We start from the raw sequence: 12,892 nt of genomic DNA on the forward strand, positions 1-12,892 counted from the left end.
TTGAGGAAATACGACCGAGTTGACTAAAATGATTAAAGAGATATAACTTACTCTTTGTAAAGAAACAGAATGGACACAAGAAGTCAAGGCGAAGCACAGTGCGAGACATCTTGGAACGTCAGTAAGCCATCATGCAGTTGGGCAATAGCTACAAAGATTTTCGAAAAATAAGTATTTTCGCGATAAGCAGTGTTTCATCAGACTGCCGAAGTGGGTTACTATGGTGCAATGTATTGTAGAGATATTGGATTTCCCTAATATTTTTAATATTCAGTATATAAACAAATCAAGATTTAAAAACGATATTATTTTTTATTTTTTTTCTTTCTTTATTTTCTGTGGATGATGAGAGACAGACACAACTTGGAATAATAAGACAGTCAGCAAACATTTCAAAATTCTCTTTAGTAGACGATTCCTCATTCTTCATTCTTGGTAAATTTATGTAACTTATGTAATCTGATGTAACCAAAGCGTTCTGTAACTGTTGACAAATTATTAAATAAGTCGAGAAATCCATTTACCTTGCACTTTCCTGAATCCTACACGTGCGTACTTTGGATGTTTTTCCGTAATTTCGTCGGCCATCTTCCTACTTTGTTTGATATAAAAACGTCCCAGGACCCGGAAGGGGGGAGTAGCACTCGAGAAGCGGTGAAGTACACGAGGAGCGGTAAAGTTCACGAGGAGCGAGTGTGAGCAACGACAGGAGAGACCTATACCAAGTTCCTCGCCAATTCGACACAGAAGCCGAGACATGGAGACCACCAGTCGACGACCAGGAACGGAGGTACGGAATACACATCCAAGGTCCTAAACGCCCAAACAACCTTCCTTTTCTTTCTTCCTAAACAAACTCTCGACTCTCTTTTTTTTTTAAATATTTGTTTTTATTTATTTCTACCCACATGCCCTATAAACTAAAACGCTCGTCGTCTTCTCAGTTACCTCTCAAATCTACCAGTGAGCTATATTTCCCAAGTTAACGATAATAGTTTCCTTTCTTTCTTCAAAACGACGACGAAAGCATTCCTACCGAATGCACAAGCGTAAGATGATGGAGATGCTGATCTTTTTTCTCGCATCAGCGTAAGAAGGTGATCAATGCTAGTTGTCTTTCAAACTTCTAAACTGTTTTCTCTTCATTTTTTAGGCTTTTTAGAATCACCTCCAACTTCCCCGCCACCAACCCTCTATGAAACTAGTTTTCTTCTCTTTTGTTTTTTTATTTTTGAGCAATCTTTCTTATGCTATTCTATAATTACCTTTCTTTTTCTCTCCTTTTCGGAGAGTGGTGGAGCCCCAATACCTCTTGTGTATGTTTTATGTGTTGTATTTAGTTTTTAGTGTAGGTATAGCATATTTAAGGTCTTGACTTGTGCCCAATAGTTTTATTACTTGTGTTATATGTTGCGAAGACTAGCGGACGAATTTTTGATACCTTTAGAGGATATTTTTAACTTAAGTGATACTGTCTATTTCGATCCCGCGGCCTGTTCGTCTCCTAAATCGACTAAATTTACACGTAATTATTTAGAGCAACTTAAAAAGAAGCTAGAATTTTCGGAATCATTTTCGGATATTTCTCCTGATTCTTTAGACGTAACTGTTCGTGGTTCTAGTTCTAACAGTATGGCTACAGGAGGAAACGATCCACCTCCGTCCATGCACGGCACGATTGTGAAACCAGAGCCTTTTTATGCCCGGTTGGGTGACGATGTAAACACGTACATCAGACGATATGAGACCATCGCTAGCATTAATTCATGGGATGGTATGAGACGAAAATTGGTGCTGGGGAGCCTACTCCGTGGCCCCGCCGAAAACTGGTTTGCTGGCATAGAAAGAAAGCCAGAATTTGCCCACATGACTTACGACCAGTTCAAGCAAGCTTTTATAAACGCTTTTAAGGACAATTTGGTGCCACAATTATCTGAAGCTCAGATGCGAGCCCGTGAACAGAATGAATCAGAATCCGTTCTAGAGTACGTTTATGCGAAGCAGGATTTGATTTTACGCGCAGACCCGACTGCCGATGAAAAGAAACAATTACAATTTATTGTGGAAGGACTTTTACCCGATTACTTTAAAGTTGTAGTACGAAAGGAGTACAACACGGTCAGTGACCTTCTGAACGACCTAATTATCGAGGAAAGGACTAAATTGTTATTGAAGCGTAAGGAATTAGAGAAATTCTTGAAAAAGAATTCTGCTGTTTTGCAGTCGTCTTTATTTTCTCCGACTAGCATAGATGCTAATACTCAGAATAATGCTGAAGTAAGGGTTCAAAGTTCGATTACTGCTCAACCATATAATACACAGTCAGCATACTTGCAAAACCAGCAGACTCAACAGAACCAACCGGTAATCGACCCGTTGACTGACATACAGCAACAACTGTCAAAGTTGACGCTGCAGATTTCAGCCTTAGCTCCTTCAACAAATTGTGAAAGAAGCGATGATTTTCAATATAGGAAAAAGCAGTTTAATCAGCCGAAAAATGTAGGTCAGGATTACCAAGGAAAACGGAACGGTAATCAAAACAACAGAAGTCAGAATAATAATGCTGATACTAATAAAAAGTCCAGCAGTGATTTTGCGTCCTCAAGTAATAGTAATTCTTCGCCAGGTCAGGGTTCGACTCCGGATAGAGGCCAAATTATTTGTTACAAATGCAAATTACCGAATCATATTGCGAGATATTGTCGTATGCCCTCTTTAAACATGCAGACAGAGTAGATGGTCGGGACGAATCTACTCAAGGTTCCGTTATAGTCCCTATAGTGTCCTTTAACGAATTGCCTCATGTGTCAGCTTTAATGAACGGGAAAGTCGTAGAACTGATGATTGACAGCGGCAGCCAGATCAGTTGTCTGGGGGAAAATTTGGTCCCGGAAAATGCTAAACGTTTCCGTATTAATACTAGACTTCGGGGAGTAACAGGGAAGTCTATACAAGTTTCTGAGATAGCTTTATTAAAATTTAGGATTGGTAAAAAATGGTTTACTCATGTATTCAGAGTTATTCCAAATTTTGATTATGGGCCTTTGATTGGCGCCGATTTTTTGGAAAAGCACAGGGCTGTTTTAGATTACAATAAGCAAAATTTAACTCTTTTTCGATTCGGACGCCCTCCTTCAAAAACGTTACCTCCGAGGAATTTAGAAGTCAATTTGTCAAAAGTCTTAACATCCAGGCTTGCGCAGGGATCTCGGGCTATTTTTAGAGTATTGGAAAACACGATTTTACCACCTCGCTCGCATACTCTGGTGAAGCTACGCAGTTGTTGGGATATTTTGGGGAAGAAGTTATTATTGTCACCCTCTCGCCGGATAGAAGAAATACTGGACATTTTTATTCCATGTGCGATAGTGAATGGAGGATGCCCCGTGGTGTATGTTACGAATCCCACCATTAAGGAGATCAAACTGCGACAAGGTACACACCTTGGGGATGCTGAAGATTTTGAGGAGGTCCCAGAGGAGCCTGAGGAAAGGAGTTTTTCGTCGGTAGAAGAAAGCCTACCGTCCCCGGAGAAGATGGAGCTTTCCAGGCGACTTTGTGATCCTAGTCGTGTCGATGTCAACCCCGAGCTATCTCCAGAAGAGAAAGAAAGATTCTACAGTCTCATACGAGAATTTCCTGATGTTTGGAGTTGGTCTGAGGAGGACATAGGACTCGCACGAGGCTACCTTCATGAAATTCGTCTATCCGATCCTACACCCGTGAATAAGACGCCCTACTCAGTGCCTTATCATCTTCGTGGAATACTCAAGCAGCAGTTAGACACGATGCTTCGTCAAGGGATTTTGAGGGAAAAAATCTCGCCCTGGAACCACCCCATCTTGCTGATTAGGAAGCGTAATAATCAGTTCCGATTTGTAAGTGATCTGAGGAGTCTAAATCAGCAGTCCCATCCTTCGAACTTTGCGACACCGTCGGTGGATGACATAATCAATCGTATGGCAGGACATCTCCTTTATACCTCGAGTGATTTGACCAAAGGATTCTTCCAAATTCCGATTACAGAGGAGTCGAAAGAGTGTACAGGCTTCTCGATACCAGGCATGTCAAGTTATCAATATTGTGTCCTACCTATGGGACACATTTCTTCCGCAGCAGCGCTTAATAGACTGGTCAAATTGACGTTAGCAGGCGTTCCAAGTACAAATATTATGCATTATGTGGACGACTTCTACATTATCGCGTCATCTGTAGACGAGATGGTGCATTGGTGCAAGGTCCTTTTTGAAAAACTTAGAGAACGGGGACTAAAATTGTCTCCCGAGAAGACAAAGATCGCACATTATTCTTTGATAGTGTTGGGACATCGTTTATCAAAATTTGGAGTACAAGTGTCAGATCGAATGTTAGCCACGATTCAGAATTTCCAACGTCCACGCACGAAGAAGAATTTAAAAAGTTTTTTAGGGGTGTGCTCCTTTTTGCGAAGGTATGTTAAGGATTTCTCGGAAATCGCTTATCCTCTTCAAACTCTGCTTCGAAAAGACCAAGATTTTAAGTGGGGAACCCAGCAACAAGAATCTTTTGAAGCTCTGAAAAAAGCAATTTTGGAAGCCCCAACATTGATGGCATACAAACCAGAGAGGGATCTACATATCTACACCGATGCGTGCAAGAAGGGCCTCGCAGCTGTAGCAAAACAACCTATTTCAGACGATCCTGAAGCTGAACTAGTACCGATCGCATATGCCAGTCGAGCAGTTGGACCTTCAGAAAAAAATTTGTCAGTGTACCATTTGGAACTCTTGGCTCTGCTGTATGCACTGCGATCTTTCAGATATTTCGTGGTGGGTCGACATTTCTATCTTCATACGGACTCCAAAGCTATTACGTTTCTTCGCCACAGTAAGAACCTGACAGGTAAATTAGCACGCTGGATGTCTGAGATTGATTGTTACGATTTTACGATCGCCCACGTGAAAGGTACCGACAACATAGAAGCCGACAGTTTGAGTCGCTTTGTTAAGCATAGTCGCGACAAGGAAGATGAAGAAGAGAGTGCCTCTGACCCGAGAATTTTCCTAATCGAAGACATGGACCTCATTGATATCGCAAAAGAACAGCGAGAAGATGCAGTACTGAAGAAAATTATTGATCACTTGGAGGATCAAGCAGAAAAGGATCCAGCCTATGAAAGGCAGGCATCGTATTTTGTTTTGAAGAATAATGTAGCATACAAAGTGAATAAGACACCATTCGGTAAAGTCTATTTGTTAGCAGTACCATCGAAATTGCGAGACATTGTATTTGAGAAACTGCATTGTGGGAAACTGGGTGCGTGCCATGGTGGATTTTCGAAAACATACAACCTTTTATTAAAGTCTGTCTATTTCCCCAATATGAAAAAATTTGTGTATGATAAGTGCCAATCTTGTGTAACTTGTCAATTGCTAAAAAAGAGGAGTGGAAAACAGTTCGGTAGTCTTCAGACACATCCTAGCGTTCATCCTTTCTTTAGAATCTATGTGGATCTTGGTGGGACCTACCCTAGTAATAATATCTTACGCCACAAATTTCTAATTATAGTCATAGATGAAGGAACTCGTTTTTGTATTACTGGTTCTCTACCAGATGCTTCTGCAGCTTCTGTTAGTGCTTTCATATATGACAACGTCATATTGAAGTATGGGATACCAACTCAAATCTGTTGTGATAGAGGTGTTGCATTTACCAGTCAATTATTTAAGGAGTTATGTAAAATACTGGGGACTCAAATACATTTCGCTGACGTTCAAGGGCATTTTTCTATTGGGAGTGTAGAAATCGCAGTAAGAAATATAGAACAGCAATTGAAGATCGCCTTAGACAAAACTGACCAATCACGTTGGATTGAACTTCTACCAGAAGTAACCTTTGCCTATAACGTCACGTGCAATTTGAGCATGAAGTATTCTCCTTTCGAACTCCTCCACGGCTTTTCTCCTCGGTTGTTGCATTCCGCCATGTTGGGTATGGAATGTCAATTTTCAGAAAACCAAGACAGATTGGAACGAATGAAGTATATACGCGAAAAAGCCCAAGAAAATTTGTACAACCGACATCTGACGTCCAAGAAGTCTTACGACAAGAAGCGAATACAACAAGAATTCAAGCAGGGTGAAGCGGTTTGGATTTTTGATCTGTCTAGAAAACGAGGACAATGTGCTGCTTTCTCGGGAAAGTATTTTGGACCTGGTCAAATTGTGTCCAAAAAACATGACAACAGCTATTATGTTAAGTTTCGAACACCTAGAGGACAGATTAAGATAGACTCATTTTCTATAGACCGGCTTAAGAAGTATTATCCACCTGAGAAGGGAATATCTAAGGACTTGCAAAAGTTAGAGAATCAGGACGCACAAATATTGGGTGAAGGAATCCAGGAAAAGGATTTTCAGCAGCAGGAGGAGTCCACTTCTTTTTTGATGGAGTATCAGGAACAGGAAAGCACGGGGGAAGCGGATTCATTGTTCATTCGAGATGTGAAATTGATGTCCGAAATTCCGTCGTGGGACGAGACCGGACCCGATACCAAATCGATGGCTGATGTTGAAAAACCGAAGTTTGCCGTCAACGAGGAAATTAACCGGAAAGTGGCTTTGTATTATGGGTCTATTACGTCACTGGCAGGACAAGCGATCGTAAATTCATCCAACACCCTGTTGCAACCAAGAGGGGGTGTAGACTTGATGGTACAGTCTTTGGCGGGAAGTGAAATGAGGCAGGAGTGCAAGAAAATTGGTCACTTGAACCCAGGTAATGCCGTATTAACCTCAGGATACAATCTACCTGTAGATTATGTTATACATGTATCTGCACCCGATGATAAAAATGCTAAGCGCCTAAAGATGTGTTATGAGAAATCCCTACAGTTGGCTATGGACAATGACATAACGACCATTGCCTTTCCAAATATAGCTACAGGAGTATTTAACTACCCGAAATTAGAGGCTGCAAGAATTGCTTTGAACGTAGTAAGGGAATATCTCGAGGAGTACCTCGATTATTTCGAAAAAATAATTTTTGTTCAATTCGATAAACAAAATCAAATTATTTACAAAAAAGTGATGCACGAATATTTCCCGAAATGAGTTTTTTGTCCTTTACAAGAGCATAAAATTTATATAATGTACTTAACCTAGAGATTAGTTTATTACTGGCCTAACAGGGAGTTATTTCTATGTTAATTTACAGTATGTTAGTACAACCTTTTACCACTACAAAAAAAAATCCTGTGTCCATTATTCTGTTAAAGTGCAGGTGCAGAGGAAGTAGTAAACCATCTCCCAAAAACAGTTTTTTGCTATGACTTATCTACCTCCATTGTTGAAAATAAAATTAGGTGAAGTACTGAGATGAACTAGTAGGCATTCCACTTACCTAGAAAAGAAGGAAACATTGAAATTAGTAACGCAATTTAACAGGAACATATATACTTAGGCTAACAGAGATAATAATCAATAGAACATGTGAAAATTCTAAATTTCTCATTATATTTAATTTGTGTTTCAGATAACCTATTTTGTTTTAAGCTGCATTATCCTATCTTTCTCTTTCCCACATGTGACGTCTAATAACACCGAGTTCCAAATAACATCTGGTTTATTTTTCCGTAAACTCCCAAATGTTATTTTGTACCAACACTCATTACCGATATCTTTTAATTTGACATTTTCCTTTCCGCATGATGTTAAGGTTTCTTCTCTTTTTGAAGCTCTGCTTTGCAACGAAAATGACACTCTAGCTCCAGATGTCTGCGAAGCTGCAAAAGACTTACATGATCTGAAAGTCCACACTAACGATTATTTTTTAAAGCCTCCAAATCCACGATTTCATCGATTATCAACCAGATCTCCACGTGCACTGTTAGGGTTCATTGGGAAAGCATTGAATTGGTGTTGTGACGTAGCTGACAGTTCTTCTATTGATTCGATAAATAAGAAGGAATTTCATTTGGAACAAACTGTACTGGGTTTACAAAAACAATTGTTAAAAAACAATTTATATATTCAAAACACAACTTCAGAATTTTTAAGTTTTCAAGATCAGATACAGGATAATTTTCAAAAAATTAGAAACTTTTCGGCAAAAATATTGGATCAAGAACATGATCTGGGAGATCATCTTAATAAGCTTGCAAATCGAGTACATAAAGAGGTCATTTCGTTCATTCAAGAATTTTATTCGATTTCAACGCAGTTTGTACAGTTTCTACAAATTTTTAAATATGATCTGACAATTCAGATGTGTACAGATGCTAGGCTGAACCCTAATATAATTCCTTATAAAGTGTTGCACGCACATTTATCTGAATTTGAGAATATCATTTTGAAAAATGGATATAAGTTAGCCATAGATAAGTCGTTATTGGAGATGTATTATTCAATTAATGTTTTGACTTGTTCAATCACCGACACGTACATTTATCTACAGATGAAAATTCCGATCGTTGAAATACAGCCTTCATTTGAGTTATATGATGTGCAGCCACTTCCGTTTGCTGTATACAACCAAACTTGTACCGTTGATATCCAGCCTTTAGTTATGGTAGTTCAAGATAAAAAAGATCTTATACCAATAACAGGAACAAGCCTACTTGCTTGTCATTATAGCCAATCAAAGTTATGTAAGATACCTACACACACTGTGACACGTTCTCGTTTAATAAATTGTGCTCACGCAGCTTTCGTTGCCAGTACAGTCAGGGAAATATTACACAACTGTGACCATACGTGCTATGATTCGAAAGAGGCACAGATTATAGACATTGGATCGCATGAGTTTGTTTTAATACACCCACCAGAATTTCTAACTTTGAAGACTAGAGAAAATGTGTCTACCATTCGAGTTCCAGAAGAAGCCAGATTATACGGAGCCCTTAAAATTCGAATACCATGCAATACTAAATTAATTGTGGAGAGAAATCTTTTCGTCAGATCGGATTTTCCGTGTCTCGACAATGATCTTACAGAACCTGTATTTTTACATCTTTTTCCGAGCCAGCTAGTCTCTAATGATCTGATGCTATTACGATCTACGTATAAAGGGAATGAATTTTTTAATGTTTCATCTTTACTTAACGATGTTTGGAGTTCTTCAATCCGACATATGAATATATCAGCATTTACGATAATTGACCAGACGCCCATTAAGATGCCTATCTATAAGCATGAATATTTTATACCAGGAATTATTATTATTTGGAATATCATCATCACTCTTCTACTTATTTATTTGCTAAGAGAACATGGGATTTTCAATTTTATATGGTTTTGTAGAAAATGTAGTGCGTCTACGGAATTTTCTTTGCAAGAATTGAGCTACTTTTTAGACATTGTGCAAACCGTTATTGCAATTGTAAGTCTAATTTTGCTCTATAGAGTTATGAAAAGTTTAATGAAAAAAATTGGTGATGATACGCCACTGCAGATGAAGAGTTTTGAGAATAAATGTAACGAGAGGATTGAAGAAAGAGATCAAGAACCTGAAGTGACCCCAGAAAAGTTCACCACTTCGAACAGAAATGAGGATGCACATTCAGTGTCAGAATTGAGTTTACCTCCTCCTCCGGAAGAATTGATAGTTAATGACGGAAGTTTTGGTACAGAGATTATAGTACCACCTTCTACCGTCCTGGAATTAAGGAATTCTAACGTAAAATCTTCGTACATTTCCAACTACATAGTGTATTCTTAAAAGTGGATACGGAAACTGAGACGTCGAGTAATTCACGCATTTTGTGAAACAGCATCTAGAAGAAGATATTAGAACGTATATACGCACGACCATATAAAATTGAGAATCATTACCGGACATACCTATTTTTATGAATTTAGAGACCTTCTTTCCCCCCCCCACAATTTTTATTTCCAACATAATTTTACTAACACAATCGAGTATTGGGCGATAAAACCCAATCCAACCTCTAGTTACCTTAAATTCCCAACCTAATCAGGAAATGGGTTAGGTTTATGTTGGAAATAATGAGCCCCCCCGGCCCCCTTTAGAATATGATATTAAGGAAATTGTATTTAAGATTTTAATAGGAAATTGTTTAGATATTTTGGGCATTTGGTCAGATCATGAATATGAAGTACTTATACTAATACTAATTCTTTCTTTTTCTTCTTTTTTTTATGTTTCTCTATTGTCCTAATTTTTCTGATGCCTCCTACCCACCTCTACTGAAATACTACGATCACTCTCAGACTTTCATAAAAATCACCCTCACAGTCCTCAAATAACGACACTTCCTTTATTTATCTTCCCTGATTTTTTTTTTTTTTTACGATACCTTGATATTCTTACCTGAGTTGCCAACCCTGTTTCTCACCGGAAGTAAGTCTTCGGACAATAACCTTACCGCATTTCACTCTAATTTTCCTTACTTTCAAATCTTCTCCACAATTCCATTATTTCGTAAAACCAACCCCCCGAGACGCCACTGGATTCACGTTTAGGTACCTTGACTTTGAAATCGCCTTTCAAAAGTCTAATAATAGTTATCTTAATCAAATCTTACTTTCCCAATATCATTATCCTTGTTTTTGAACTCTTGTGCCCCCCCCCAAATTTAAAACAGCCATTATAACTTGTCATTCGTTTTGCTTTTATCCTTCTGTTTGTAAACAAACATCGGCCATTACTATACCGAGAGCCTTTGCGAAAACTCCCATCCCTCCGTCATAGCGTCATGGCAGCCATCTTGAAAATTTTCATGTTTACATTTTCCCACGGCTTAGAGACTGTGTTCCTTTGCCATATTTTCGCTACAATTCCTATTTCTTTATATTATAACATCTATAATTTTCACTTTCTACCCTTCTGATATACACCCTTTCTTAATCTTCATCCTAGATACACATATACAGAGTCACATGTTTCTGATAACTTCAATCACTATTCCTTTTTTTCCTTTAATATTTTTTTTATAAAAAAAATTTATCTCCCCACAACCCCTTTCCGTACCTCAATGCAGCATTACACCACTATGAAGAAGAGGATTTATGGACATCAAGAGATATCGACGCTCAGATTTGAACCTCACGATTTGCCCACCAACCGACGCAAGGAATGATATGTTGCTGAACGTTTTTTTCTCTCACTTTTTGTTCACACTAATTTTTTTTGATGCACGTAAAACTCACCTTATCACACGTCACGGACATAAATACTGCAAATATAAATATATTATAATTATACATCTTCAAGAAGCTCACAGCCACACCCCATCACGCCCAGCGTCATCTATCCAGCCAAGCCGATAACATCTGCCATCTGGTGACAGCTACTTCAACTTCACTACGTCCTTTGCATATGGTCAACGACCAAGCTGGAGTAGATTATCTTGCAGCTGAGACTCTGCCGATTCAGCATTCTACAGTTTCAAGTTCAATGTTATAAACAAGACCATGTGCTTCAGTATCTTAACGATTACGTCAACTATTTAAATGGGAGAAAAGACAGGAACTATCCAAGACATTGAAAGATGATGCTTTCAAATTGACAAATTAACTTTCTTGTGTGTTTATTCTTCAAATATTGATTGATTGATTGGTTTAGTGCTACATTTTATTATCTGTTAACGCTAGTGATTTAAGTGTTTTTTTTTTAGTGATGTGTGATTAATTATTTTTTTATATGTATTTAACATACATAAAGATATACAGTGCGTTCAATAAGTAATTGGACCTGAAACGACAGCGTTCCTCTTTTCGTCGTTCAGTAAGATTTAGTGGCGGGAATGTAGAGATATTGGATTTCCCTAATATTTTTAATATTCAGTATATAAACAAATCAAGATTTAAAAACGATATTATTTTTTATTTTTTTTCTTTCTTTATTTTCTGTGGATGATGAGAGACAGACACAACTTGGAATAATAAGACAGTCAGCAAACATTTCAAAATTCTCTTTAGTAGACGATTCCTCATTCTTCATTCTTGGTAAATTTATGTAACTTATGTAATCTGATGTAACCAAAGCGTTCTGTAACTGTTGACAAATTATTAAATAAGTCGAGAAATCCATTTACCTTGCACTTTCCTGAATCCTACACGTGCGTACTTTGGATGTTTTTCCGTAATTTCGTCGGCCATCTTCCTACTTTGTTTGATATAAAAACGTCCCAGGACCCGGAAGGGGGGAGTAGCACTCGAGAAGCGGTGAAGTACACGAGGAGCGGTAAAGTTCACGAGGAGCGAGTGTGAGCAACGACAGGAGAGACCTATACCAAGTTCCTCGCCAATTCGACACAGAAGCCGAGACATGGAGACCACCAGTCGACGACCAGGAACGGAGGTACGGAATACACATCCAAGGTCCTAAACGCCCAAACAACCTTCCTTTTCTTTCTTCCTAAACAAACTCTCGACTCTCTTTTTTTTTTAAATATTTGTTTTTATTTATTTCTACCCACATGCCCTATAAACTAAAACGCTCGTCGTCTTCTCAGTTACCTCTCAAATCTACCAGTGAGCTATATTTCCCAAGTTAACGATAATAGTTTCCTTTCTTTCTTCAAAACGACGACGAAAGCATTCCTACCGAATGCACAAGCGTAAGAGTATAAATGTACATTTGTATAGACGTACGAATGTTATGGACAAAATTATGAATTTTTTTGGCTTGACTGCCTACCATAAAAGGAGGAAAAAAGGTCACTTTATGCAACGGCATGTAACTAATTGAAAATGATAATGAACATTCGAAATGAAGTGAAATCTTTCAGTTTAACGACCCACGATTCTGTCCTTTACGCTAAGAGAAACGAATGACTAAGTCAAGTGAATGATGGAAGAATTGATAGAATGAGAATATGGAAGGAAAAGAAATTATCCCGAGAAAACCCACATTCACGATGCTGTACATTACAACTTTGGTTGGAGAT

The 12,892-nt window shown here is 38.3% G+C and overlaps 1 protein-coding gene across 1 annotated transcript; it reads left to right on the forward strand.

Moving 5' to 3' along the window:
- Positions 1-236: 236 nt before the first annotated feature.
- Positions 237-11,406, forward strand: LOC145667747 (uncharacterized). Its single transcript, XM_081735191.1, has 4 exons — positions 237-790; positions 7,516-9,041; positions 9,384-9,657; positions 11,215-11,406. Exons 1-4 carry the CDS (start codon positions 758-760, stop codon positions 11,404-11,406), a joined length of 2,025 nt encoding a protein of 674 aa, XP_081591317.1. The 5' UTR covers positions 237-757.
- The last annotated feature ends 1,486 nt before the right edge of the window (positions 11,407-12,892 follow it).

The sequence above is a fragment of the Thermobia domestica genome, chromosome 13 (genome assembly GCF_964235325.1).
Source record: "Thermobia domestica chromosome 13, izTheDome1.hap1.1, whole genome shotgun sequence".
Taxonomy (NCBI): Eukaryota; Metazoa; Arthropoda; class Insecta; order Zygentoma; family Lepismatidae; genus Thermobia; species Thermobia domestica.

Excerpts from the sequence above, each read along its gene's own strand:
- LOC145667747 (XM_081735191.1), top strand. The coding sequence starts at position 758 with ATGGAGACCACCAGTCGACGACCAGGAACGGAG. Across the intron at positions 791-7,515 it reads GTCGACGACCAGGAACGGAG|ATAACCTATTTTGTTTTAAG; the intron begins GTACGGAATACA and ends TTTGTGTTTCAG. Across the intron at positions 9,042-9,383 it reads CTGATGCTATTACGATCTAC|AGTTATGAAAAGTTTAATGA; the intron begins GTATAAAGGGAA and ends TTTGCTCTATAG.